Source organism: Crocodylus siamensis, chromosome 7 (genome assembly GCF_052110815.1).
Source record: "Crocodylus siamensis isolate JL-2025a chromosome 7, ASM5211081v1, whole genome shotgun sequence".
NCBI classification, from domain to species: domain Eukaryota; kingdom Metazoa; phylum Chordata; order Crocodylia; family Crocodylidae; genus Crocodylus; species Crocodylus siamensis.
The window spans coordinates 79,750,963-79,775,904 of record NC_143401.1 but is presented as its reverse complement, the minus strand read 5'-3'; the positions used below and the strand labels follow the sequence as shown (position 1 = coordinate 79,775,904).

Below are 24,942 nucleotides of genomic sequence, written 5' to 3'. Positions count from 1 at the left end.
TTCAAGAGAGTTTTTAGTTGGATTGAAAAAATGGGTTTTACAGAACTAATGCAGAAACTGCTTTATTAATGAGATAGCAGGAGCAAAAGTTATGTCAAATATTTATTCCTAGTATTGTCTTGTTTTTTCTTTTTTGGTACAGCCTGGAGCAAGTTTGGAGCAGACGCACATTTTTGTACTTGCACACATTCTTAGAAGACCAATTATAGTTTATGGAGTAAAATATTATAAGAGTTTCAGGGGTGAAACTTTAGGATATACACGTTTTCAAGGTAAGCTTCAACAGTTTTTATAATCTTTACTACGTAATGAATTTGTATAAAGTCCAATTTTTATATCTACCTGCTACCAATATCTTGTACCAAGCTCCTTTCAAATTCCTATTAAGTGTCTGTTGTTTTTAAGTCTCTAGTTCTTAAATCTGTTTTTTCAATCAGTAGTTCAGTTGATATTGGGAGTCTGATTATTAAGTCAACAAGATTTGCTGGCAGGAAGCACTCTGGCTATATCAAGAATGAAAGGATTAATGTTTTAAATGCCACTTAACACAATATTTATAGACTTGAGGATTGCATCCAACATATTAAGTATCACTATTACATCTTGGGAGCTAAAAGAAACAAGTATATAATGAGAGTGGTAATAGCAGGCCTTTATGTGCAGGAAGAGGATGGCAATAATGAAGGTTTTGTCTGCAGTAGTTTTTTCTGGACTGGTACAAGCCATTAATTGTAGGTGTTACATCAAGGAAAAAACAAGTGACCAACAAAACTGCCTGTCTGTGGTGCAGCTTATCTTGGTTTCAAACAGAGTAAAGTTGATATTTTGTTTAATGAAATACATTGCCCTGCAATATAGTGTTTGTCAGAAACTACAGCACTGCTTTGTCAGATTTGGGTGTGTGGAACTGTAGCATTTCGGGTAATAGAAATCCACATTGTAAAAGGTTCTCATCTAAAGACGCAGTTGCTTTTTGAAATGTAAGTTGTTGTTTTTTTTAAATTTAAAATTCTCAAATTGAGAGAAATAATTGTTTAAGTTGCTAAATTATTTAATAAGATGTAACACTCCTCAGCAGTTGTTTTTATCTATCTTAAAACTGTTTTCTAACTTGAAGCATAAAGTGAACAGAAAGAAATCTAAAGCATTGAATTCTTTTGAACTTTTGTCTCAAATCTAGAGACCTTAAAAAAAACAAACTATAAAGAACATTCTGTAGTTAAATCATCTGGAATGTAGTTTTACTTTTGGTACAGTTCAATTTTTATTTTGATGGTATATAGCATTTGGCAAAATGAGATCCTGGTCCTTGCTTGGGTCTAGTAAGTGCCACAGCATTACAGATAGAATTTCTAATTCACCATGTATAAAAATTATGCTGATAACAATTCCTGTATTTTTTTTAAATGCACTGAGAGTTTCAGTATATTTCATTAATTGAGAGAAAAGCATTCATTAGTTAAAGATGCATAATTTCTCAGCAAAGTGGGAGGCCTCAAATGAACTCTGGACTCCCACTTTTACTTCCCAGGCTTGTAAAAGACTAGAACTTACAAAGGTATCTGCTGGGTAGTTTTCAGGACTAAGGGGTATGTATGCCTTGTCACTCCACAGCGCCCCTTCAGGTGATTTGTGCTGCAGCCTGTAGGAACAGTTAAAGGAGTCATCCTCTGTCCTAGAGGTAAGGTGCTGTATTAAGAAAGGTAGAGAAGATGAAAGGGGAGATAGACTACTGAGGTGGAAATAAAGGAACTGTCAGTGTTTTACCATTCTTGTTCAAAAATTGGGCCTTACAGCTGGCATCTTGCTTTCAACAGTAGCCAGTTGCTTCTCAAACACTTAATTGCATGCTTTACAGAAATTGTTTATCTAGAATTATGCTTATTTTAACTTATTAAAGAAGTAATGTGCATACCTTGGTCAACTTTTATCTGATTTTTTTTTTCCTTAGCTTTCTGGGCTAAAAGCCCAACCAACCTAGGATGAGTATAAAGATATTACCTTGTTTAAGTGACCAGTTCATTCTCGGTGGGGCTGGCATTTATTGATATCCAGAGATGGGCTTTTTGCTTTGCAAGCCAAATATGTTTGAGCACTTGCATGTATCCTAGATGCTAACATTTTAGTACATGTATGTCTTTGGAATAAAAATTAGACAGGAATGTTAGGAGGGGGTGAAGGGTACACTGGTGTCATCTTTGCTGCTGTTTCTCTAATAATCCCAAATAGCATGCATAAAGATTAATTTAAGTAGATCAAGACTATTCCTTTTCACTGTAAACTTAAAACATCTCTACAAGGTAGGGTGTTCAAAGGTTCCAGGATTAGATTATGGTCTGTATATGACCTAGAGACTTTCCTGTGACATTCCTAGACACTTTTCTTAGTGACTTCCCCAAAACTGTGAACCTTTATTTTTTGTTTTTGTTTTGTTTGTTTTCCCTTGAGTTTTTTATTAGGTTTCCAGAAACCTTTCTAAATTTTATTCTCTTGAGATGAGAGAACTTTTTTATTTGGATAGTTACATTTTAATTTTTTTATCTCTCTTTATAATGAATCTGTGCCTTGGCAAGTATATTTCCATGATGACTTTTCAAGGGTAGTTTAGAATAGTCAGGCTGGTTAATAGTGCGAGAGAGGAAAGAAGAAATGCTGGAATCCACTGAGCTGTTACTGCCAGAGACTATTCATTCTTTACTTTAGACTGACAGGGCTTTCTATCTGGGGGTCTCAGTGCAGTTTGCAGACATGGAGACATTTTACTCTACAGACAAACTGCAGCTGGCACATTTTGACTTTCTCTAGGTCAAAGAAATGGCCTAGAAGAGAGCTTGTGTTGTCTGACTTCTCTTGTCCACTGTTTCTGCTGTAATTAGTCTCCAAAAACATCTGGTTGATGGTCCTTTCATTGATAAAAGTGAACTGACCCTTTATTGCTTCCTTACACATACAGAATGGACAGTAGTGATAGCATTTTTCTAAATCTCATGTACACCCAGTTACAGCATTAATTTCATGATGTGGTGAGAGGTTTTAAAACAAAAGGAAACAATGAGGCACATTCTGAAATTCCTTGTCTTGAACGTGAAGCTAAGATGGTAAATCCTAGCTTGATTTATGTTCTCTTGTGACTTCTTTTGCTTAATACATTGAGACAAACTGTTCCCATGCAATCTATATAATTGGATCCATTTAATAAATCTTAAAAATGTAGTAATTCTTGCTAATATGAACTTAGCATCTCTGAGTACTCAAATTGGCATTATTTGAATAAGGAAACTCCATCAGCACTTGTAAACACTGAAGCTGAGATATACATGTACGTCAGTTGTTCTCTGCTGCTTAGCAAAATAATTCCATTGTGTTATGCGGGGAAGCTTTAGTCAAGTGTAGATGTAACCATAGAAGCCAAAATTAGTAATTAATGTCTTGTAAAGTTTTACACTTAGTGTTTTTAATTACTGTTGTAACTCCTGCTGTTTCAGGCATTTAACACTATCTTCCTAAGATATACTATAATTTTCACATGCTTATATGGACCCAAGCAGCTCCAAAATACCCAACCTTGACATGTACATTTGCAACCACTACCACAGATCATGCAAATCTCAGACTGGACTATTTGGTCACACGAGATGCAGCAAACCATCTATGCCATACATAGGCTGCAACATCCATGATTTCTTGCAGACTAAAGGATGCCAATAAAAAAAAAAAAAAAAAATCATGGACCCATCCTTATCTTGTCAATCACAACTGCTGCAGCTGCTGAATGTTCTGTTTCACTGAAGCTGCTCCCTTAATCCTTTCCATTTCCCACCCCTTATCTCTCTCCCTAAAACCGACAGATGTAACGCTTAAGATGTGATTAACTGGTTAATTGCATCTTAAGTAGTGACCTGGCCACTTGCTCATTCAGTTGATGGTGTGATGAAATGAGGAATAAACCACAAAGTTATTACACAAAATATTTAGAAGAAATTTTTTGTGGCTGATTCCAATCATGCCTTTAACTGAATATGTGGCCAGTGCACCCAGTCTCTGAAGTACACTGGACTGTTTCAAGACTGGTGCGTACCAGTGGCTGGGAGTAATCACTAGGGGCTCCCAGTCATGGGAGCACACCATGCTCCCCTGTGTTTGGAAGCCCACATTAGGTAATAGGAGCATCTAGTCCGCATGGGAGCTCCATGTGTGCTCCTGCAGTTGGGAGCTTTGAACAGCTGACTGGGGTTCCCAATGGAGGGGACCCAGGGAACGAAGCTTGCTGCTCACTGGTGTGGGGGGAGCCTGGGATCAGATTCTCCCTGCACCAGCTTTCGGGTACCGTGGGCTTTCATGTTTTATCCCACAGTCATGCTTCCTGCCCTGGACATGTGGCATGGCAGGAAGCACGATTGCTAGAATCTTGTATCGGATCCCATCATGCCTTTAAATGAACATCTGTCAGGAGCCTTAGAAGGACTGTAGGAGCAGGGAGTAGAGAATCCTTGCAGTATTCTGGCTCAGTGGCTCCGAGGTTCCTTCTTACTTTTGGTGTGTTTTTGCAATAGAAATTTTGTGATTGTAGCACTAGTTGGCAGATGCTGTTTAAAACATTTCAACCTATGAATCTAAAACTGCTATTTTTTTTTTTTTTTTTTTACTTTCTTGAGGTCTAATTTTTAAGAAACAGTTTAATCTCCTCCATGGTGTTTTAACAAACTTTACATGCCTGGCCATCTGTAGGTATATGGATAGTTGTTTACTTTTGTGAAAAGATGGGAGGGAAAAATACTGACTTGCTGCTCTTCAAAATATTAATGATCCATGCCAATCTCTCCAAGTACCTAGAATAAATGCATCAACTTGCTATAAAAACATTTATACCAAAACCTATGGTTGCACAGCATTAACAAAAGGCTACACATGTAATACATAAGAGGGCTGCAGCAATACTGAGTTGGTCCTGGACAAGTCATAAAACAGTCTATTAGGAAAATAAGTCAATACAAACCATTCTTTTAAGTCTCTAGCTTTAATAACATCCCCACAACCTCCATCTTTACAGAATCATTATTTTTTATTGTAACAGATTCCCAGTCAAGTTTGACATTTCACTTGGTATATGTGCATTATCATATACAACTGTCTCAGCTTTAGAATTCGTTGAAAAATTGCACTTTTTTTAAAAAGCAGTCCTTTTTAGATTGAGTCCAGATTTTAATAAGAACCTGATTTGTTTCTAATTGGTATAATTACTGGAGAAGTGACTAGAAGTGCTCGTAAGGGCAAAAGAGAAGTTATGTGTATTCATTCACTAGGCAGAAGCATGCTGTAATCAAGGACCCATCTGATGCTTGTGATCTGAATGGTGATGCAGAAATTATCCATTACTACTTTTCTCTGCTTCTCTGGATTAGTGCAATGCACTTGTTTTGCCTCATTCAGGTATTTGTTGTACTTCAGATTTGTGTAGTGACAACAGATGACTGAATTATAAAAAGCAGAAATATGTGGGACCCTGGAGGTTTAACAGCTGAATGAGGAATCTTAAACCAGGAATACATTATGATACAATGTTGGTTTCTGGTATCAAGCTTATAGTTGATGAGTTTTGGTGCTGGAGAGGGGAAGCATCAAATTCTTTCCTTTTCATGGACAGAGCTAACTTCAAACTTATTTTAACTAGCTGCCTCACAATGTTGTACCAATACCTGCCATTGCAGCCTACGTGCATCAATATGTAATTGTATTGGCTTGATGCATCTACTGAAACAAGGCCTCTGGAAGTACTAAAGCACAACACAGTAACTACCCATACCTTGCCGTGCATGTTAGATTTTGCTGCTACTTCATCACTGCAGTGTGCTAAAATGGGGGAGCGTGCTGCTGTGGTCTAGTAGCTGCCAATCACGTGTAGACTCACGTGATCACTACAGTAATGTAGTGCATCACTATGGTGACATAGGGCAATGTGTAGAGGTACCCAAAGTTACCTTTTTTAAGTGAAACTTTAGACTTGGTGGAGTTCAGAGTTTGAAAAATCTACTAGTATGTAGTGATTGATTGATTGATTTTATTTTTGTGGCTTTCTAATCTTAACATACACAGGAACTGGAATAGTCTGAAAAGACTCTACCCTGTGTTTTAGCTGCAAAAAACCGTCAAGGTGGGGGAGTAGGAGATTCACTGGTTAATTTAAGTCTCATGAAGACTAAAGAGCAGGAGGAAGATTTAATAGGTTGTTCCTTCCTGCTTTGGAGGTGTTTGCCTATAGTTGTGAGTAGCTCCAACTTGGTAGTTTGTATAAATGCACTGTACGCAGTGAAATGGATGAGGACAGGAGTTTGCACCAGTTGAGCTTATTGTGGTTAAACGGAGCAGAGGAATATGAATGGATTGGGCTTCCATAACTTTTCTGACATTTTCCTGTGGTGCAGCTTAATGTCTAGTAGACCTTGGGTACCTCTGCTTCTTCCTTGTGGGAGCTGTGGTGGCAGTAGCAGCACCACACTAGAGCTGCTGTTGCTGCTGCTGTGAGAACCTCATAGCCTGTTAAGACTAATTGTAAGTCCCATGAACTGTAGAAGAAGGGAGAGGGATAACCCTGCCAATCAGTAGTAAGATGGAGAGAAATGGGAGGAATCGGTAAGAGATACTGCTACTGGCACAGCCTCAAATTCCCAACAAGGGATGGATGGGACTGAACAGGGACAGGGAATGTTAACACTGTGTTGCAGATAAGTGGGACTGGGGATGCTCTGTCCGTGGAGGGGGGTCTTTGTTTCAGAGGAGTAGGTGGGGTTCTGGATGTTTGGGCAGACATGGATGCCAGGTGTGTGGAAAGTTTACTTTATGTGAATGCCCTTTTAATTTGGATATAAGCCATTTAGGCAGCGATTCCTGAAGGGTATGCTGTAGCACACTGATGTGCTGAGAGAGAAGTGGGAGTGTGGCATGAAAAATGGGTTGAATGGGCCCTGGCCATGCCAGTCCAATGTGGCTGGACGGGGGCTGCAGGTTGGCAAGTGAAGTGTGCCACCAGTTTTAATCCAGAAAAAAAAATTTGCCCCAGGTACCAAAAATTTGCAAAACGCTATATTAGGAAAAAGGTCATAAAAGGTATGGTTTAGGAGATGAGTTTCATATATGGCCCCTAGTGGTGAATACCTTGAACACAGGGCTAAGGATTCATTTAACTGAAGCAAGAGTGTAGGTTGTAGCCGTGTTGGTCTAAGGACATAGGCAGACAAAGTTCTTTGGGTAAATCTGATATCTTTTATTAGACCAACTCAAAAGTTGGTTGGTATAATAAAAGATTGATATGGTGTAATAAAAGATATCAGATTTACCCAAAGAAACTTGTTTAACTGAAGCAGGCTTCCTTTTGATAGCTGTGGAAATCCTGTTAGCAGCAACTGACTGTTTGGTGGAGCTTTTCTCCTGGGCCTCTCCTGTTAGTCCTATTAGTCACAGAGCCTAAGAGCCAAGAAGTGAGCAGAGCCCATGAAATCCTAAATTTGTTATAAAAATTAATTGCCATAGTCCTGAAGAGAGGGGCTTGGGGGCAACCAAAGTGATTATAGAAAAGAAGAGTTCCTATGTCATTGGGACTGTTATTGTTGAAGCTTGTAACATTGCATATCTGAGAGGTCTTACTTTTTCAAGTTGTGGTGGAGGTGGTCTCATCTGCATGGTGTGTTGCTTAAAAACAGTGCTGTTATGCAAATTAGGTTGTAATATGCATTTTTATAAGTGCAAGCATTCAGCGCTAAGAAATTAGCTCTCTCTTCAATGCTTGATTTGACTTGAAACTTCAGCACAACCAGTATTGAAATGAAAAATATGTTAAATAATTTGCTTACCCACCTACGCAGAATTAATTTCCAGGAATTACAGGAGCTTTTTCACTGCATTAGCTATTAGCATGTATTTTCAATGTAACTTTGCGCTCCTCATTCCTTTGGATAATCTCATTTACTTTAGACACACAGCTGCTGCTTCTTTTTTTGCTAATGGTTATCCTTTTTATCCTGCCATTTGCTACTTTTAAATCAAGGTAATCAAATGTAAAGTTGGGATATAGTTGAAAGTTATATTCTCATTGACAGGGAATAAACTACAGGGGAGCTGCCAAATGACTCTCACCTCCACATTTAGACTTTTATAGAATTTTAATATGCACTTAGAAACATCTGTATAGCTAGAAAAAGATAGAAATGAGAGAGAAAACAGACACATTTCTTTGGAGAGTTTAAAACCTAAACATCAGGCTTCCAGAAACCTGATATGAGCAAGTGTCACCGTTCAGTTTTCATTCTCCAGGCTTGGAGAAACGCAAGATAACCTACAGAAGCAGTTGCCAGACTTTTCTGTTGACATCTCCACTTCTGGTTGCAAGCCCCAGATCTGCAGTTACGTTCTTGTTGTGCTTCTGACCCCTAGTTTGGGAATGGCTGACTTAACAGGTGCCCTTTTCAGTATTGCCCTTCAGTATCTTAATGTTCAAGGAGGAGATGGGCTTATTTTGTTGCAGCCTCAGCTGCTAACCTACTGGAGAAAGCTATGCTATTAAAGGTTGCTATGCTACATATGCACTTGGTTTGTACCCAGCTATTTATAAATTGTCACAAGGTAAGGCATACTTTTGCTTGAATTGTCTTGCTGGGGTACATGTAAAGAGTTACTCGTGTTCCTGGAGGAAAAGAAAGGCAGTTATGCTTTGAGAGTTGCTGTGCCTGACCAATTTGCTTGCTTTGCTTTTAAAAACGATCTGGAAAAACTGCAGCTTCATTCAAAGTCTGTGGTTCTCATTTGTCTAAGTTTAAACTGACTGACCTGCTTTCATCAAAGACAACAGTATGACCTTTTAGCATTTCTCAGTTAATTGATATAAGTAATTAATGCAGTTCTAACTTTTTAATGCAGCATTTTGAGGCTGTCTAGCCAGACAGGGACAGTTTGCCATGCATCTTAAGTACTACATAATATATGGTATAATAATATTTTTAAATAATTTGTGAAAGTATCAGGTTAATTCTTGGTTGTTTTTTTAAAGAAAATGATAAATTTGTTTATGATACAGAATTTAATCAGATCAAGTGGTTGAAAACAAATCTTTGTTACAACTGTTAAATTTACTGTTGTCTATTGTACTATACATTTTAGGGGAACAGTATTGCAGTGACAGCTAGAACGATAAGTGCACCTATGTGCCAACTTTAACTATATTGAATTAGATTGTGCACATAATTTCTTGCTAAGCCAGTGGTTCTCAACTGTGTTTGACTCGACATTATGGAAAAATATTAGAGCAGGTTTTTTGTTCAGAAAGCCCACAACAGGTCAGCATTTTTAACGCTATGGATCCCCATCTTGAAACCTCTGGATTTATGTTGTGGATCATTAGGGGCCTACCAAATTCACGGCAGGAGTAGGCTGTGCAGTGGCTCCTTTCACCTTGAAGGTTCCCCTATGTGCCCCCCACTGCTGATCAGTCGAGGGGCCCCACTGCTCACTGCTTGCATGTCATCAGCGGAGAGGCAAAAAATGCAGTTTTAAATATGGCACCTAGGCCTCAGACCTCTCAGTGCTCACTTGGCTCAGGGCGCCTGCGTCTACCAACTCTGCTCAGGGCACGCTTAACCTAAAAGACTGTGGGAGCAGGGGTTATAAGGTGCCCCTTACTCGCCTTTCACTGGGGCGGTGACAGGCCTGGCATTGCTATGGGCACCAGACCATCCTACCCCAGCAGGATGTAGTTTTTTGGTCATGCCCAGGACCTGGAGCTGCCTCCTTCCCCAGAGGTTCTGCCCATATACCTCCATGATGTTGTGAGCAGCAGCTCAGCTGGGTGGTGTTTTCTGCACAGCTGCCAGCAGCAAACTGCTGTCTCATCCCTGAGGGCCCAAGCTGAAATGGAGGCTACTTGGCCCTCTCCTCCAATCACAGGGCCCTCCTCTGGTCATGTGACTGCCTCATCAGGGCTGGCCCACATGTGCTGGCTGCCCTGCTGCTTGCTCTAAGCCCTTAAAATGGCAGGCACCAAGGGTGCTCTGCCAGTCACCTAATAGTGCCAACATTGTGCGGCATCTGGCAGCACCCTTGACGGGATCTCAAAGTGCCCCAGGGTGCTGTGGAGCCCTGATTGAGAATCACTGTGGTAGGCCAGTAGTGATTGGCTGTGCTGAAAAATGGATCCATTTCCATGGGACAGCAGCCTTCAACTGCCTGAAGAGGGGTTCAAAAGAAGGAGCTAGACTGTTCTCAGTGGTGGCGGATGACAGAACAAAGAGCAATGGTCTCAAGTTGCAGCAAGGGAAGTTTAGATTAGATTAGATATTAGGAAGAATTTTCCCACTAAGAGAACAGTAAAACCCTGAAACAGGCTACCCAGAGAGGTGGTGGACTCTCCTTGCCTTGAGGTTTTTGAGACCCAGCTAGATGAAGCCCTGGGAGGGATGATCCAGCTGGGGATGGTCCTGCTCTGAGCAGAGCATTGGATTGGATGACCTGAGGGTCCCTTCTGACCCTAATTTTCTATGCTTCTATGACAGCTGCAACATGGTGGGTATGTTTTTTCCATCAAAAAAAAAAAAAAGTCAAAGAATCTTGATAAGCTTAAACATTTGGGCTGTGAACAAAATGAATTCAACAAAATAAATGTGAGATGCTATACCTAGGGAATAAAAAACTAAGTGCATGGCTGTAAATGGGGGATAAACTGGTGCGGCAACAGCATTGCTGAGAAGCGCCTGGAGGTTATGGGATGGGAGCGGGGGTACGGGGGATCACAAATTCAGTGAGTCAGCCATGTGGTGCTTTTGTCAAAAGAGCAAATGCTAGTTATTCAGGGAAGCCTTGTATTCAAGACATTACCTGTCACTGTTGGGTGGGCTTCCAGCTGTGTGCATTTCTAAGAAGGACTTTTTTAGGACAGAAGAGAGGATCTAGAGGTGATCAGCAAAGATAAGGGGTTGGGATGTAGCTGCATGAGGGCAAGGTGAGGGAACTGGGCGTGTTCAGTCTGCAGCTTAATGGGGGCTTGATAGCAGTTCTGAAATGCTTGAAAGGCTGCCATAACGAGCAGGGAGAACTGCTCTCTTTAGCCACAGGCAGGGCAGGAGGCAGTAAGTTTGTTGCCAGGAGTGCAGGTTGATAGTCTCAGGAAAAACAGCTGAACTGTAGGGCAGGAGAAGGAGCGGTCTATGGAAGTTGCAGCCACTCTTTCTGGGGGCAGGGCTAGGAGGCTGGCGGAGGTGGTACATTCAAGCAAAGGCTGCATAGGCATGTGTCTGAGGATAGTTTAGAAATGGTGAACCCTTTCATCTGTGCAGACAGTTGGACTAGATCACCTTTGTCCCTTCTAACGTGATGAGTCTGTAAAATGAAAGAAGGTCCCAGGCCTGTGTCTATCCCTTTTGTCTTTTAGGTGTGTATCTGCCTTTGTTATGGGAACAGAGTTTTTGTTGGAAAAGTCCTATTGCTCTGGGCTACACAAGGGGCCACTTCTCTGCTCTGGTTGCCATGGAGAATGATGGTTATGGCAATCGAGGTGCCGGTGCTAACCTGAACACTGATGATGATGTTACCATTACCTTTTTACCATTGGTCGACAGTGAGAGGAAATTGCTGCACATTCACTTCCTCTCTGCTCAAGAGGTAAGACATTTTGTAACTAAAACTGGTGTATCGCATGTCCTGTTCTCTATCCCCCTCCCCGCCTCCATGGATGTTTCTAATTGTGGGTACTGAAGGACTCTGCAGTTTGGCCTAAAGTCCATACTGTATCCTTTCCTTACTTCTGTTCCCTTCCCCATCATTTTAGACTGTTCTAAAGGATGCTTTCCAAGTCTGTGAACCCTTATTTACTTGTTATTTGAGTGCAAATGTACAACGTTGGTGAATACAGATGAACCCAAAAATAGGCAACAGTAAGGCCAAAAGAGGCTATATTCAGCCCTAATGTGAATGGATATAATGTAATTATTAGCCAGTAGGTTTTGAAAGTTAGCATTTAATATGGCTGTTTGCTCTAAGGTGTCTATGTTTGTTTTTTCTGACGGATACTGACAGGAACCGGTTTTGGCTAACTAAAGGCACACTTTAGGATCTTGAGATCAAAAGGGCTATGAGTGCTAGTCTAAAAAATGCTTTGCACAGAAATACTATATAATTTTTGAGCTACAACTGTGAATAATCTTTTTTTTTTATAAAAGCAGGGGTTTTGACTAGTGCACTACTAGAATTGTAAGGCTTGCTTTGCAAATTATAAGCTCTCTGCAAGACCTCATCCATTTTAGAGTTGTGCTTGCTATAAATGTACAATGTCACACATTCTAGGAGAATTTTGAAATTAGGTTGAGAAGAAGAAACAATTCAAGAATTAACGAATATATTGCTTTTGAAACATTAGAATTTGTGAGCCCTTAGATGGGCTTCTAATCAAGTTTGAAGGAATCTAAATACTATGAAAATGCAACTTTTCCACAAAGGCATTTAAAAGGAAGAATGTTTCCACTAATATGGATCTCACAGTTCATGGCAGGCTGCTGCTTTTAAAGATCTTGGCAGTCTTGACACCTTCACATTGTGTCTGTTTTCTCTTCCTAAAGATAGGTAATGAGGAGCAGCAAGAGAAGCTGCTCAGGGAGTGGCTGGACTGCTGTGTGACGGAGGGAGGAGTTCTCGTTGCTATGCAGAAAAGCTCTCGGCGCCGCAATCATCCCCTCGTCACACAAATGGTAGAGAAGTGGCTCGATCGCTATCGACAGATCCGACCTTGTACATCCCTTTCTGATGGTGAGGAAGATGAAGATGACGATGATGAATGATGAAATCAAAAGAAAATACCAGTGCATACTGTCTGATGACCCCAAAGTTAGCATTATGCTCCAGCAGTTTGTTATGGAATGACCCAATTCTAGTGGAACTGTGCTGGAAAGGATTTTTTTAACCAGTGTGGGGAGAATGTAGAGCCTTGGCTGCTGTGTGAAGAGAGCTAAGTTGGTTGGACTGCAGTTTGTTAAAAAGAAAAAACAAGAGAAACAAAAGAATCCCCTAATTTTATTATCAAGACAGAAAAAAAATTCTTTCCAATTGTAAATCTGTCTATAAATGTACCGCATGTGGTTGTGTAAGAAGTTGTGTAATAGGAAAAGTATACCAGCATCTTAAAATTACTGAGAAATTTTTTTGAATAAGGGCACTTACAAAAGCACATGTTAGATGGATATTTGTTCCCTCTGAGATTCTTTTACAGTAGTGCTTGATATTCTAATTCACTTTTATTCTGACACATTTCCTTGCCAGGCCTTTTGTGAGATCTCATTAGTGCCCAGGTCAGGTTGTGAGGATTTTTGTTTACACAAACTACCCGCAGCAAGTTGGACATAAAGACCAGTCCATTATTTTATTAATATTTTAGTTATTGTTTTGCCCATTATAATAAAATCAAATCTTTAATGAACAAACTGGAAGAAGAACTAAATTTTTCATGGAGTGAAATTTTTTTGAATTGAATTGAAGAGCCTTTTTTATTTAATATTTCATCCTGTTACATTTGCTTAGAGATTTCTTTCAATATGGTCAAAATATTTATTCAGAAAAGTGACGTAACTATAAGGTTTCTTATTCCAGTGATTCTAGACTAAAAGTGTTTGAGTTAGCAGATGCTACACATGATTTGAGAATTTTCTGTTGTTCAAACCCAGTCTTGCTGTGATATGTATAGTATATCATTTAATCCTTTAAATATATCATAAATCCACATTGCCGCAAGTGAAAAAAATGCCTTTTAAAAGGGGCATTCATTCCTTGGTTATTAAAATCTCATGAGGGAATGCTTGACAGTTCTGATTTAAAAAAAAAAAAAATTATGCTAAAGTTGTTTTTTAAAAGCACTGTATTATCTATTTCTCAATATGTAAACCTGGGAATTTCTTGCATGTTGATTGATGTGGCCATACTTAAATGTAAGTTCCTAAAAGTGTAAGTTCAGAGTATATTCTCCCATAGAAATTGTTATATTTGATTAACTTTAACCATGCAGTCTGTAATGGATAACGTCTATCTAAAATTTCACTTAGAAACACTAAAGATTAATGCCAGTTTCTTTTACACAGGCAGTGTAATTCCAATCTTGACAAGCACTTTTGACGTTTATTGGTGGTGTGGCTGGTGGATCGGGAATTTTTCAGTAGATGGCATTATTTGTTTTTAACTAGGATTTCGAAAGAAGCCCCATAGCACGTATTTTTGTGTAGTCTAAAGCTATGGACACCCTAAGGAACTTGCTGCTTTTTCTTCCAAATGCTGCTTAGATGGTGTTTGAAATGTGCACAACTCCTATGTAAACTTGGTGACAAAACACCAAAACTATAGAAATAATGAAGTACTGTATTATGTTAGCAGTTTTTCCCATCACAGATTCCATTGAGATTTATTAAGAAATGTGTCTTCACACTTTTGGCCATTAGGTCACCTTTGATTGGTGCATGCACAAATTTTCAGGTAAACGAATGCATGTTTCTCTGCAATATACGTATGACTTACCTGAGTGAAATAGGAGAATTGCAGATAGTGAACAGGTTCCACTTTATATACAGTCCTAATTTTAAGTTTGCTTTTGAAATGCAGTATTAAGGTAAAATGATATCTTGTCCTCTGTTCGTTTGAACTTTTGTTACATTATAGTCAAATCCAGGTGTACCTTGAACAGTGGGCTACTTCATGGCCTGCCTACATGGGGAAGTTGGTGTGGAGTAGGCTAGGGTGTGAATTTAGAGAGCACAAGCTATTTTGTACTCGCCACCAGGGTGGGCACTCGTGGTCTGTACAAAGTATACCTGCCGAAGTGCATTAAGGGGCGCCTGGCCAGCAGGGAGTGTGGAATAGCTAGTGCTCTGTGAACTTGGTCTCATCTTACTGTGATAACATCCTTTGTAGGCAAGCCCTTAAGTAAACTAGGAGCTAGTGCTTTCATTTCAGTAGGCCACTGGAAGCGGTGTTGATGCGCCATTTTACAAAAAATCTTCATGAAAATCCTTCCCACTGTGATGAAACGTTACTGGGAATTGGAGGAAGCACAAGGGATTGTAAAATGGCCAGAAAGATCAAATGTAAGAGAGGACAAACCTTTCTCTAGCCAAATGTGTGCAAGAACAAGCCTCATCTCTAACAGCCATCTAGGCAGCTTGCGACTTCCTTTATGAAGAAAGAAACATTTTGCAGTTAATGGCAGTACCATGCACTCTGCTACATCTCTGCTGTTTTAAAAACCAGACCAAACCCTGGGATGCTTAACATCTGTCTTGTGCTTTTTCTTCCCAGTTGACTCTCCTGATGCATTCGCGTTTCAGCTTTGTTTATCATTACTGTTTTTCTGATGTGCTATAAAATAACACGTTCAGGCTAATGAACCTCACTGCGTTTTGAGAACTTGAGAGGCTTTAAAAGAATCCCCTGCCTTGAGCTCTGGAAGCTCTGCTAGTGCTGCATTTGGCCTTTTCGATTAGCGAAGGGTGCAAGTAATTGGCCTTTTTGCTGTCAGTGTATACCAGTAGTAATCTCTCCAAATAGAATAATTAAAGATTTACAGATACCGAATTGTACTTGGCTGCCAAGTCCTGCTGTATTGGCTTAACTGTTTTTTAAAAAAAAGAAAAGTCTTTTGACTTCTTGGCATTGGTGAAATATTCCCCATATCATTGGTCCCAGAAATGTATGCATGCACACCTAGTGCAGTCTGTGGTTCTTCATTTCAGACTCGTCCCTGTCTGCATCTGGCTTTTTTTGGGAGAAATTCCTTGGTCAGTTTGCCCCTTGCATCATTTTTGTTTTAGTAGGTTATACACAGTCTAGCCATAGTGGTCCCAAGCTAAGCTGTAAGTGAACTCTGCGAGGTTCCAGCAAGTCATAACCCGATGCATTGAAATAAAAGTTGGAGAGTCTTGTCGCATTATGTTTGATCAGATAACTTCCTTTGTGAGCTTTGCTTTCTAAAGAGGTATCGGGTTTTTTTTAAAGAACAGCTGCATGGGGTATCTGCCACCAAAGCTGCACTTTTTCTTTCTGGAACTGCTTTACGTGCTGTGGTTGAAGGACCTCCTGCTTTCCTTCCTTCAGTCCATGAATAGTAGCGGGCTTACTTTTTAGCAAGGTGACAGGCATGTATCTTGGATTATCAAGTAGTTGCTATTCTTTTTATCTCCATTTGCCCACAGACTTGCAGCACGCTTCAGTCACTTCACTTGGACCCTCAATCCATCTTGTCAGGATAGATGCAGGCTCTTCTTCACTTTCATTTAAAGCCTGGTGGCTGCATATTTTGCTGGTAGTACCATTGAATCCCTCAGTAATGGCCACAACTGCAGGAGTAACAGATCACTTCTAGAACTGCAGCCTGTTACTACGATGCTCCCATTAATTAGTCTGTAACATTTGGATTTTTTAGCACTCTAGTGGCAGTTGTTGTCTAAACTTACTTGCATCTGGTCTCTTGTCCAATACTGGATGAAAGCATAGCGTCTACCATTCCCTGCAAGGACTCGTTTCCCTAGTGCGAAGTCGACTGCTGGCAATGGATGCCCTAGGATCCACTGACACAAAGGATTTGATTTCGCAGAAAAGGATTTTTACCCATCTGGAATGCAGCTGCTTGCTTTAAAAGCAAATGAAAGTACCAGAACTAGTTATTTGAAAAATAATTTTAGACTTTGACAACATGAATTCACCGTTTTCTCTTGTTTTACCTTCATTTTATTTTTTTTCCACCAAAACGTCTTCTCTGTAACTAACCTGTCTTATTCTCCTGGTTTCTCTTTGCTGGTGTTTATGGATAATCATTTATATGTGCTGTTAATCATTGACAAAAGGATGGTCACTTACCTATGACATGCGACCTCTTTTTAACATGTTTGAAGCTGGTAATTAGCTTTCAGTTTAATTTAAAACAAAAAAAAATACAGAAGTTTTGTAACTAGAAACCTTTTTGGCTTCAGCTTTTTTTCAGTCTTTTTTTTTTCTTGTATCAAGTTATCTGCTGTATCTAAACAAATGGTACTGGTATCTAGTTAGCTAGCTTTAAAGGGAACTACAGTAATAATACACAGGCCCTTCGTGCAGTGAGCTTTAAAGCTGCTAGTACTTCTCAAGCACGTAAATGTTCTCTAGAAGTTTGCTTATACTTTCTCTGCCTAGCATAGGTAAGAACTAATGCAGGAGTTATAAAAAATGTTCAGCTGCCAAAGGGCCACTTGCTTCCAACTCCTAAGGCAGATGACACTGATCTTCATTCAAACTGCAAACAGGGAAGGAGCAGTCATTGTAAATATTAGCAAAGCAAAACATGTTAAAACTACACACTTCTGCTTCCTGATATCAGTCATAAGAAAGTCCGTGGAGGAAACCAACGGAGGTGAGGTTTTGTGTTGTTGGTTCTTTTTTTCTGGGCTACCTTTTTTTAATTTTGAGAAGTTGAGAATTCACTATGAATTGGCAAATCTGAACTGTCCCGTCTCCTCTGCGCCCCCTACCCCTGCAGTCTCTCACACTTGCATTTTGAGAAGGTACCTAAGTGTAGAGCCTCATGTGATGTAAATCATCATCGCTCTGCTGAAGTCAGTGAAACTCTGGCTGTCGGTAGCTGACAGTCGGTCTCTGACGCGTCACAGTTCTGACGACCTGCACTAAAGCCACATACGCCCTGCCTCTGTATTGTGTAGTCATTCTCTTTCAAAGTGGAGGTACTAGAGCATTATAGTTGCACTTGTATACCTTAATTTACGTTCTCAGGTTTTTACTTGGACACATCATTAAATTGCTTCAAGGGCTCTTGCATTTCAGAAATTATAGAAATTTTATCACTTTTTATTGAAAACTGCACTGAACGCTAAATGTTCACCTTTACAATAAACAAATACAGTAACGGTAACACACTAAAACAAAACAGATTTCTGATAGCCATTGTTTTTTTTTTCTGTTTGGGACAGCTTAAGATTTTTTTTTTTGTCACAGAAACAGGAATGTACCCATACAAAGGCTCAAAATAGGCCATCTTTTTTTAAACAAAAAGGCGATGATTCACAAAAGACTATGAATATAACATGTAACTAGTTGATACAAATCTAATAGGATTTGTTAAAATCAGTCACATCTAATAACACATTTCTGAAGTGTTCTTGTATAAAATATCACGTGAAGAAAAGAAGACTTTATCAATGTCTAAAAAAGTGGGTTTTGTTCATAGACAGTCTGACAAGTTACCATAAAAAGTGTTTCCTGAGACATAAGGAAATGCAACATTATTCTTGAACCCTTTCCAGCTCAAGACTTTTTTCCACTTGATAAAATAGCTGCAGATTTAAAACTGAGAAAATATATTTGAGTACAAATAGTGAATGAAATTTAATTTTTTTTTTAAAATTTTTTTTTTTTTTTTTTTGCATCATTGGAGGGCATAACTGAACTTACAGCTACTTTATTCAGTGTGTTGGTCAGATGACACATTTTCATTTGGTGGGGAGGGGTTGGAGAGAAGTGAATATTGCTATATACCTTTTCTCCCTCCACCCCCCAGCCCAAGATTCGTCGCCTGAATGGCTATATCTAAACACATTAGGAGAACTTTTCTATATGTTGCTGGCCATGTAAGACTGCAACAAGATAATTTTTTCTCATCTCTAGGCCAGTATTTTCTCCTACTGCAAGAAGAGGTCACTAAGATACATGAGGAAGGAAAGGGCTGAAGCCACATGATGGTTTCCTCTTAAATTTCTAATGTTAACTCCGTGAGGCTTGCTTAATGCAATGTTCTGAATTACAGGTTCGTTAGCCCTGCTATTCCCAAAGGTTTGAGAAGGGAAAGATCTATTTTGTGATTTGATGCACAGATGAAGGAAACTTAACATACAATAATAGAAGCTGATCGTTTATGTATCACATCCTAGTTTTCAGCGCTTCAGTAAGCAGAGATGACTTCTTCAGGGTTTCTCCCCAGTCTTGACTGCTATCACTTTGTTGTTAACACTGGAACATCAATGATGCATCTGTCCAAAATCAACATTACAAATTTTGTATCAAATTTTTTTTAAGTTCATGTATAACTTTTTTCCCCAATGTCTCTTGGTCCCAAGTTTATTGAATGATTTTTAAGTTATCTGCTATTGCTCGTTGGGGTGTTCCCTGTTGTCCCCATGTTTTGTGGGCTGATTAGGAGATGGAGCTTGGGATGGATGTGCCACTGTTGGAAGATTGTGAGTAACGGGAATGCCTCCAGGGATGATGCCCTCCATAGCTGCTGGAATTCCTCCAGGTGCTACACTGACCATGCCAGGTGGATACCTGGAGGAAGGGGGGGGAAAAAAAAGATGTTTTCAAGTCAGCGTATACTGCCGTAGTATAGAAAAATACACTTATTGAGAGTGATTTGGGGGAGGTAGCGGGGGTAGGAACCAAAGAATTCCATTCTTTCTTAGCCTCTAATTTGTTTAAACTAGCATCTAGTTGATTCAATGCACATATTTTTTTCAAATCAATTCATCTTAAAGGTGCTTCTTCCTATCCTCCCACAGCTATCCTCTGCTGCTGTAGATGTGTTTTAATTATGCCAATAAGCTTTGATGCTGTAGCCTGATGATATACCTTTTATAATTAAGTATTTTCTGGTGTTGATACCTACTGCAGGGCTTTACCAACAAAGTACCTAAATCAGAAATTCAAGAAAACTGCAGGTTGCCAAAGAATGCATCTGTATTTCTCAAGTGTTTGGCTGGCTGCGGCACTGGCAGGTAAGGGGTGAAGCAAGGATGAAATGGACTTGTGCAGGCTGCAGCACCCGCATCTTCCTGAGCAACTTCCATAATCTTTGCTTTAAAAAAGAAAGGAAAAAATACTCATTCAAAAAAATAATTCTATCAGACAGATGTAGAGGAAAGAAGAAAAGCTCTTTAGCTGGGTGGGAGGAGCTCTTTAGTATGTTGATCATGTGCGTATTTCTGTATCTATGTGACTTTAAACGTTCTGCCCTAACAGTACCTGTACAACATGTATGCATCCTCCCTCTCTCCTACTAAAAGGGTGGTGTGCATTTCCTGTTCCTTGGTTCCCCTCAGCTGCAGAACTCAAAACGCAAGGAAGATGAGAAGATAAAAAGTATATGTATGCACACCACAACCCAAAACTCCAGTTAGTAGTAAGCAACTTAATTCTCTTTTGAGCCTTTTCCATATACCCATTCAAACATGACGGACTCCAAACCAGTGCCCAGCTACTGGAAACCTGGGCACTGACTCCTAGCTCAACAGTGACTGCAGGCGTGCTTTGCCAGACACAGAACCCATGTCAGAGGTTGCTTCAGTGTAGTGCTCAGGTGAAGGTGTTCATGGGTGCTCCAGGGGACTGCCTTGAACATATCCACCCATACCTGAAACTGGCTATAGGGAAGCCACTGAACTTGCTGTTGGAACAGCTCTGACTACTGCTGAGTTCACTTAAATGGTCTCAACCCTTTTGAATCTCAAATGGTGTCAAACTGGGCTCCAAATTTGTTTATCTACAGATCTTTTAGGTAATGAAATAAATAGCTGTGGGAATTTTCTCCAGCAAGGGCATGCAGTAATGCCTCTGCTCTCAAGCAGCCAAGCTTTTGGGAGAAAGGGGAGAGCGGATGGGCCAAACTGATGCCAACAGCAGGTAGAAATAGGGCTAGGTCCTGTCTGAATAAAAGATGGTGAGTGAGTACATGCAGTCTGTACTCTACTTTTGTCCATCCTTGTCAAGGTCATGGCTATTAAAAAAAGAAAAGCAGTCTTCATAAAGAAATGAAACTGGTCAGGTTGCCATGGGTCTAAATGGTGGCCCCATTCAGGATGTGAATAGAAGATTGAGGTCCTGTGGAAAATGGGATCCTTTGCCAGAAGGAGTAAGAGGTAGGCTCTTGGGCACTCCAGACCTGTCAACTTACAGAAGACGTCCTTCCACATGCACCCTAGCTTAGTGGTGGGATGCCAAGGTCATGTAGATGGAACTTCAACTCATTTGAAAATTTCCATTAATGATTCATATACTAAAATACGTGTTACGTAAAAATACACTTCTTGGAAAAAATGGGGATTTGTTTTTATCATGGTGGGACTAGGGTTTTTTCATAAAGGTTGAGAACTGTGGTGGTAGCTGACCTGTCACCATGCTTCAGCCCTGACGAGTACAGTTGATGGGCAAGCCTAACTATAGTTGAGGAAAGGGTTTTTGTAAGACACCAAGTCCATTTGACTAGGTACATCTGTTTTGCTGAATCTTTCCTGCTGTGGAAGAAACTGAGGCAGCTGTACTGTAGGTCTGAGCTTCAACTATTTTGTGTTTGAGTTGATGTGCACTTCTTACCCCAAAGGGAAAAGTTTGTCATAATGGTCATCTATGGCTCAGGAAAGAAACAGGACTCGCTTGCAAATACTGGCTGGGTCTTTTCTTCATGGTTGCGGAGCTCTGACAAGCACAATTATTCCCATCCTGGGGAATAAACGGCCTGTAGAAATATCTACAAGCATTCATGGTGCAGTCTGGCATGCAGTATCATATCAAGAGGGCTGTATGGGCTACAATAGATAGGCAGGCCCTGACTGACTGGTTGGCCTCCAACAGAGACTTTACCTCATCTTGATAGAAATAAACAGTGCTAGGGAATGCAGTGTGGCACTTAAGAACTGCATCCCTAATGTGGGTCTAGGTAACATCAAAGTTGAATCAAAGTGAGGATGTGAGGAATCTCTACCAGGTGTTTGGAAGATCTAACCTTTGGCACTCAATTGCCCAGGTAAGGACACTGGGGCATGGTGGGGATCTGACACCCCTCCCCCCCATTAAATAAAAGTCAAGAGAATTTTCTTAAAAGGGGAAAAACACAGAGAAGTGACTTTTTTGCCTTGCCATAGCAGTGGAGAGGAATTGAGGGGCAGAAGTACATACTGCCTTCGCCATCACTTGGGGCATGAGGAGACCGGTGTGTACATGTGTGGCTACTGTTAGTGTGCTGGTGGCACATGGACATTCAGTGTGGACAACCTCTTGTTGGAGAAGGTTAATGTGCTCTTGGTGTGAATCATTCTCAAGGTGCTCGTCTCTAGTTTCAAACCTTGTCAGCAGTGTTCAGTAGTAAGAGAGAATGTGCCAGTGTGAACAATCATAGTCACTTCCTATGTACAAATAGCGAGTGATAATGCAAGAAGAGCAAAACTTCTTGTATTTGCCAATACCAGAACTTCTAGTTGGCTTATTTGATGGTTAAATTACACAGAAGACTTCCCTTCCTGCTAGGCTGTTGTATATATGTCATGCTTCTGGATTCCACACTGAAAGCAGGCCTTTTAAGGGCAGAGAAGCCTTCCTGCACAGACTTGCATGCTCAATATTGCATGCTAACTACAGTGTACAAGCTAAGCATGTGTGTAAGTTCTTGAAGTCCGGGCCGGTGCTAGCAGGAAGCCATGATTTAATTACAAAATAAAAAAAGCTTAATGACTAAAGCTGCTATTTCCCGTTGATGACCACATCCCCCACCGCCCCCCCCGTAATCTTGTTCTGTGGTCTTAACCAAAGAAATCAACTGCTCGTTTTCCAAAGATCTCAGTAAATCTTACTTGCAGGCTTATGTCAGTACATGCTCTCAAAGGTTCATTTTGTGGTACAGGAGTGTCACCTTGTGAGCAGGATGGGTGCCAGTGAAATTTTTCCTCAGTAGAATCAGAATTGACAAGATGATTATTGGTGATTAATACTCCAGCCAGGTTATTCGGTGGAGGCTTCTTGAGGGTGTATCAATTAAAACCACAACATTTTCTTTAAACCAATCTTACAAGAACAGTGTGAAATGAACTTTCTTTGCAGTCTGGATCTGCTCCTACTCTGCTGATTGGTAGGTGAGAAGGATATTAGAATACCAAATGGCAACAGACATGTTGTAAGGTTGTGTGGGACACCTGGGGTGTGTCCCGATGAGCATGCATGTGCAGTTTGTGGTGCCTCAAGCCTGGTTGAGGCACTGCAAACCACACACAGTGCACATGCACCCATTTGCTCTGCTGCTAATTAGCAGTGCAGTTCTTTTCACACCCAGAGATCCTGGTGTCAAGAAAAAGGGTTGCTAAAAAAAAAAGTGGCATGGCCAGGCTCTGAGTGCTCTGATTGCTGGTGCGGTTGCCCTGGGAGGCCCCAGGACCCCAGGTAAGGCTGCTAGGGCCAGCACAGGTGCTGGTCCCAACCTCCCCTACCCCACCTGGGACAACTTGTCCCACACCAGTGTCCCATGTACAGGGGGGGTGCGCAGCAGCAAAATGCAGCACCATAAATCTGTGCTGCTGTTGTTTTTGCCATGGTAACCGCATGCCCCTGCATGTTGGGTGTGCCACAAGGATACTCACTCTCTGCACGTGCTCAAAAAATGTAAATAACCATTTGCAACAAGGCTCCAAGTGTAAGCTGATGCTTGTGAGTTTGTATTTTGGACAGTTGGTAAAAGCTGTAGCAATGCTTTAACTCCAACTCTTTTCAGAACAAGCAAACATAACCTTATGGTATAGGAAAACATTGCAATAGCTAAATTTTAGAAGGACTGTGGGTAAAGGTATGAACCAAGGATGAGGAAATCTGGGTCAGTTGAGGTAGTTGCTACTGAAGCTTTTAGGATGACTTTTGGGTGGGGTGGAGGGGTGAAAGAAAAGAAGCTACAAGTGGATGCAGAAGATGCAGGAAAGGTGATGGGTTTTGCTGCTAGTGCAAGAGAGAACAGTTCTTACTGGCAGCTGAAATTTGCTTAAAAGATTGCTCTCATCCCCTCCCCTGTTGCTTTGTCATGACCTCCACCTGGATCTAGATCTGGCTGAAATTCCCCCATACTGGAAAATTCTCCCTTGCCAGGCTAGGGCAACTTCAGGGTCCCATTTTGAGCTGGTGGAATGGCAGTGGGGTCAGTTGGGATCAGATCTGGAGGACAGAGGAAGAGTGAGAGGCTGTGAAAAGGCAGATAGGTACCATGAGTGACGGCAAAGCTAAGAGTAGGAAAGCATTCAAGAGCAGTTGGAGAGGATGCAAAGAAGCATGGCAGGAGGAAGGGGGGCTCTATGACCAAACATACCAGAAGTGCACAGAGGTGAAGAGTTGAGGACAGGACGTGTAACTTGTGTAGTGTGAAGGAGATTGCTGAGATAAGAGTGCCAGAAGGCAGTGACTGAAGCATACAAGGACCTGGCAGGGATGAAGATGACATGCAAGGAGGCTGGAGTGGAGAGGTCACAGCAGACGAGATGAGATAAAACTGCCCTGTGCTTGAGTGATGGCTTGTCTTTGCTGCAACAGTTATCTGCACTACTTCACAGGAGCAATCTCACTGCAAAACAAGGCATCTAGACCGTGATTTGATTAGCAGCCTGTGGTGACTATTTTAGTAGATGACAAACTGCTGTAACTTGTTGCTCCATTCCTTTTGCATTACTGGCTTAAACATCAGCACTTGAGCTCCAGTGTGCTACCCTGGTGGGCTAGCTACCTCAAACTTCCAGAAAACTTAAACTATGCCTGTTTGGAGCAAAACTCGTTAAAGTTCCAGCTGACGATACAGTGGAGAGAGGAGAGAAAGACAGCTCTAGTGCTACTATGTCTAGAGGTGCAGTAAGCAGAGGGGTAGTGAAACAGCTGTTCTCATGGTTAATTTGGTGGATGGAGGAAAGCTACATTATCAATCATAATGGAGAGGAAGATGGAGGTAGGGAGTCAAACCAATGCTGAGTTTAAGAAGAAAAGGTGGCTGTTGAAGTGTGGGAAGGAGGAAGCTGGTGGCAGCACTGGTATGGAGAAGGCAAAGTCTATACAGGGTCAAAGAGGCAGTGGAGCTAGGAAGTTGGGCAGCAGGGGGAGACTTACATGGAAGTCAGAGGAGAAAGTGACAAACGAAGTAGGTAGTCTCATCTT

At 40.8% G+C, this 24,942-nt stretch overlaps 2 protein-coding genes across 7 annotated transcripts in view; one reads left to right on the top strand and one right to left on the bottom strand.

The window, feature by feature from the left end:
- The window catches only part of ZRANB1 (zinc finger RANBP2-type containing 1), a 79,204-nt gene extending 63,807 nt beyond the window's left edge, over positions 1–15,397 (top strand). Inside the window, exons 9-11 of the mRNA XM_090057536.1 lie at positions 143–272; positions 11,414–11,643; positions 12,597–15,397. Coding sequence (XP_089913662.1) covers positions 143–272; positions 11,414–11,643; positions 12,597–12,815 — 579 coding nt within the window. The 3' untranslated portion in view covers positions 12,816–15,397. The remainder of the gene's footprint in view (positions 1–142; positions 273–11,413; positions 11,644–12,596) is intronic.
- Positions 15,398–17,943: 2,546 nt separating this feature from the next.
- Positions 17,944–24,942, bottom strand: part of CTBP2 (C-terminal binding protein 2) — a 260,667-nt gene continuing 253,668 nt past the window's right edge. For all 6 annotated transcript variants that reach the window (XM_090057531.1, XM_090057530.1, XM_090057532.1 and 3 more), the window contains one exon: positions 17,944–19,323. In XM_090057531.1, the coding sequence (XP_089913657.1) occupies positions 19,143–19,323 (181 nt within the window). In that variant the 3' untranslated portion in view covers positions 17,944–19,142. The remainder of the gene's footprint in view (positions 19,324–24,942) is intronic.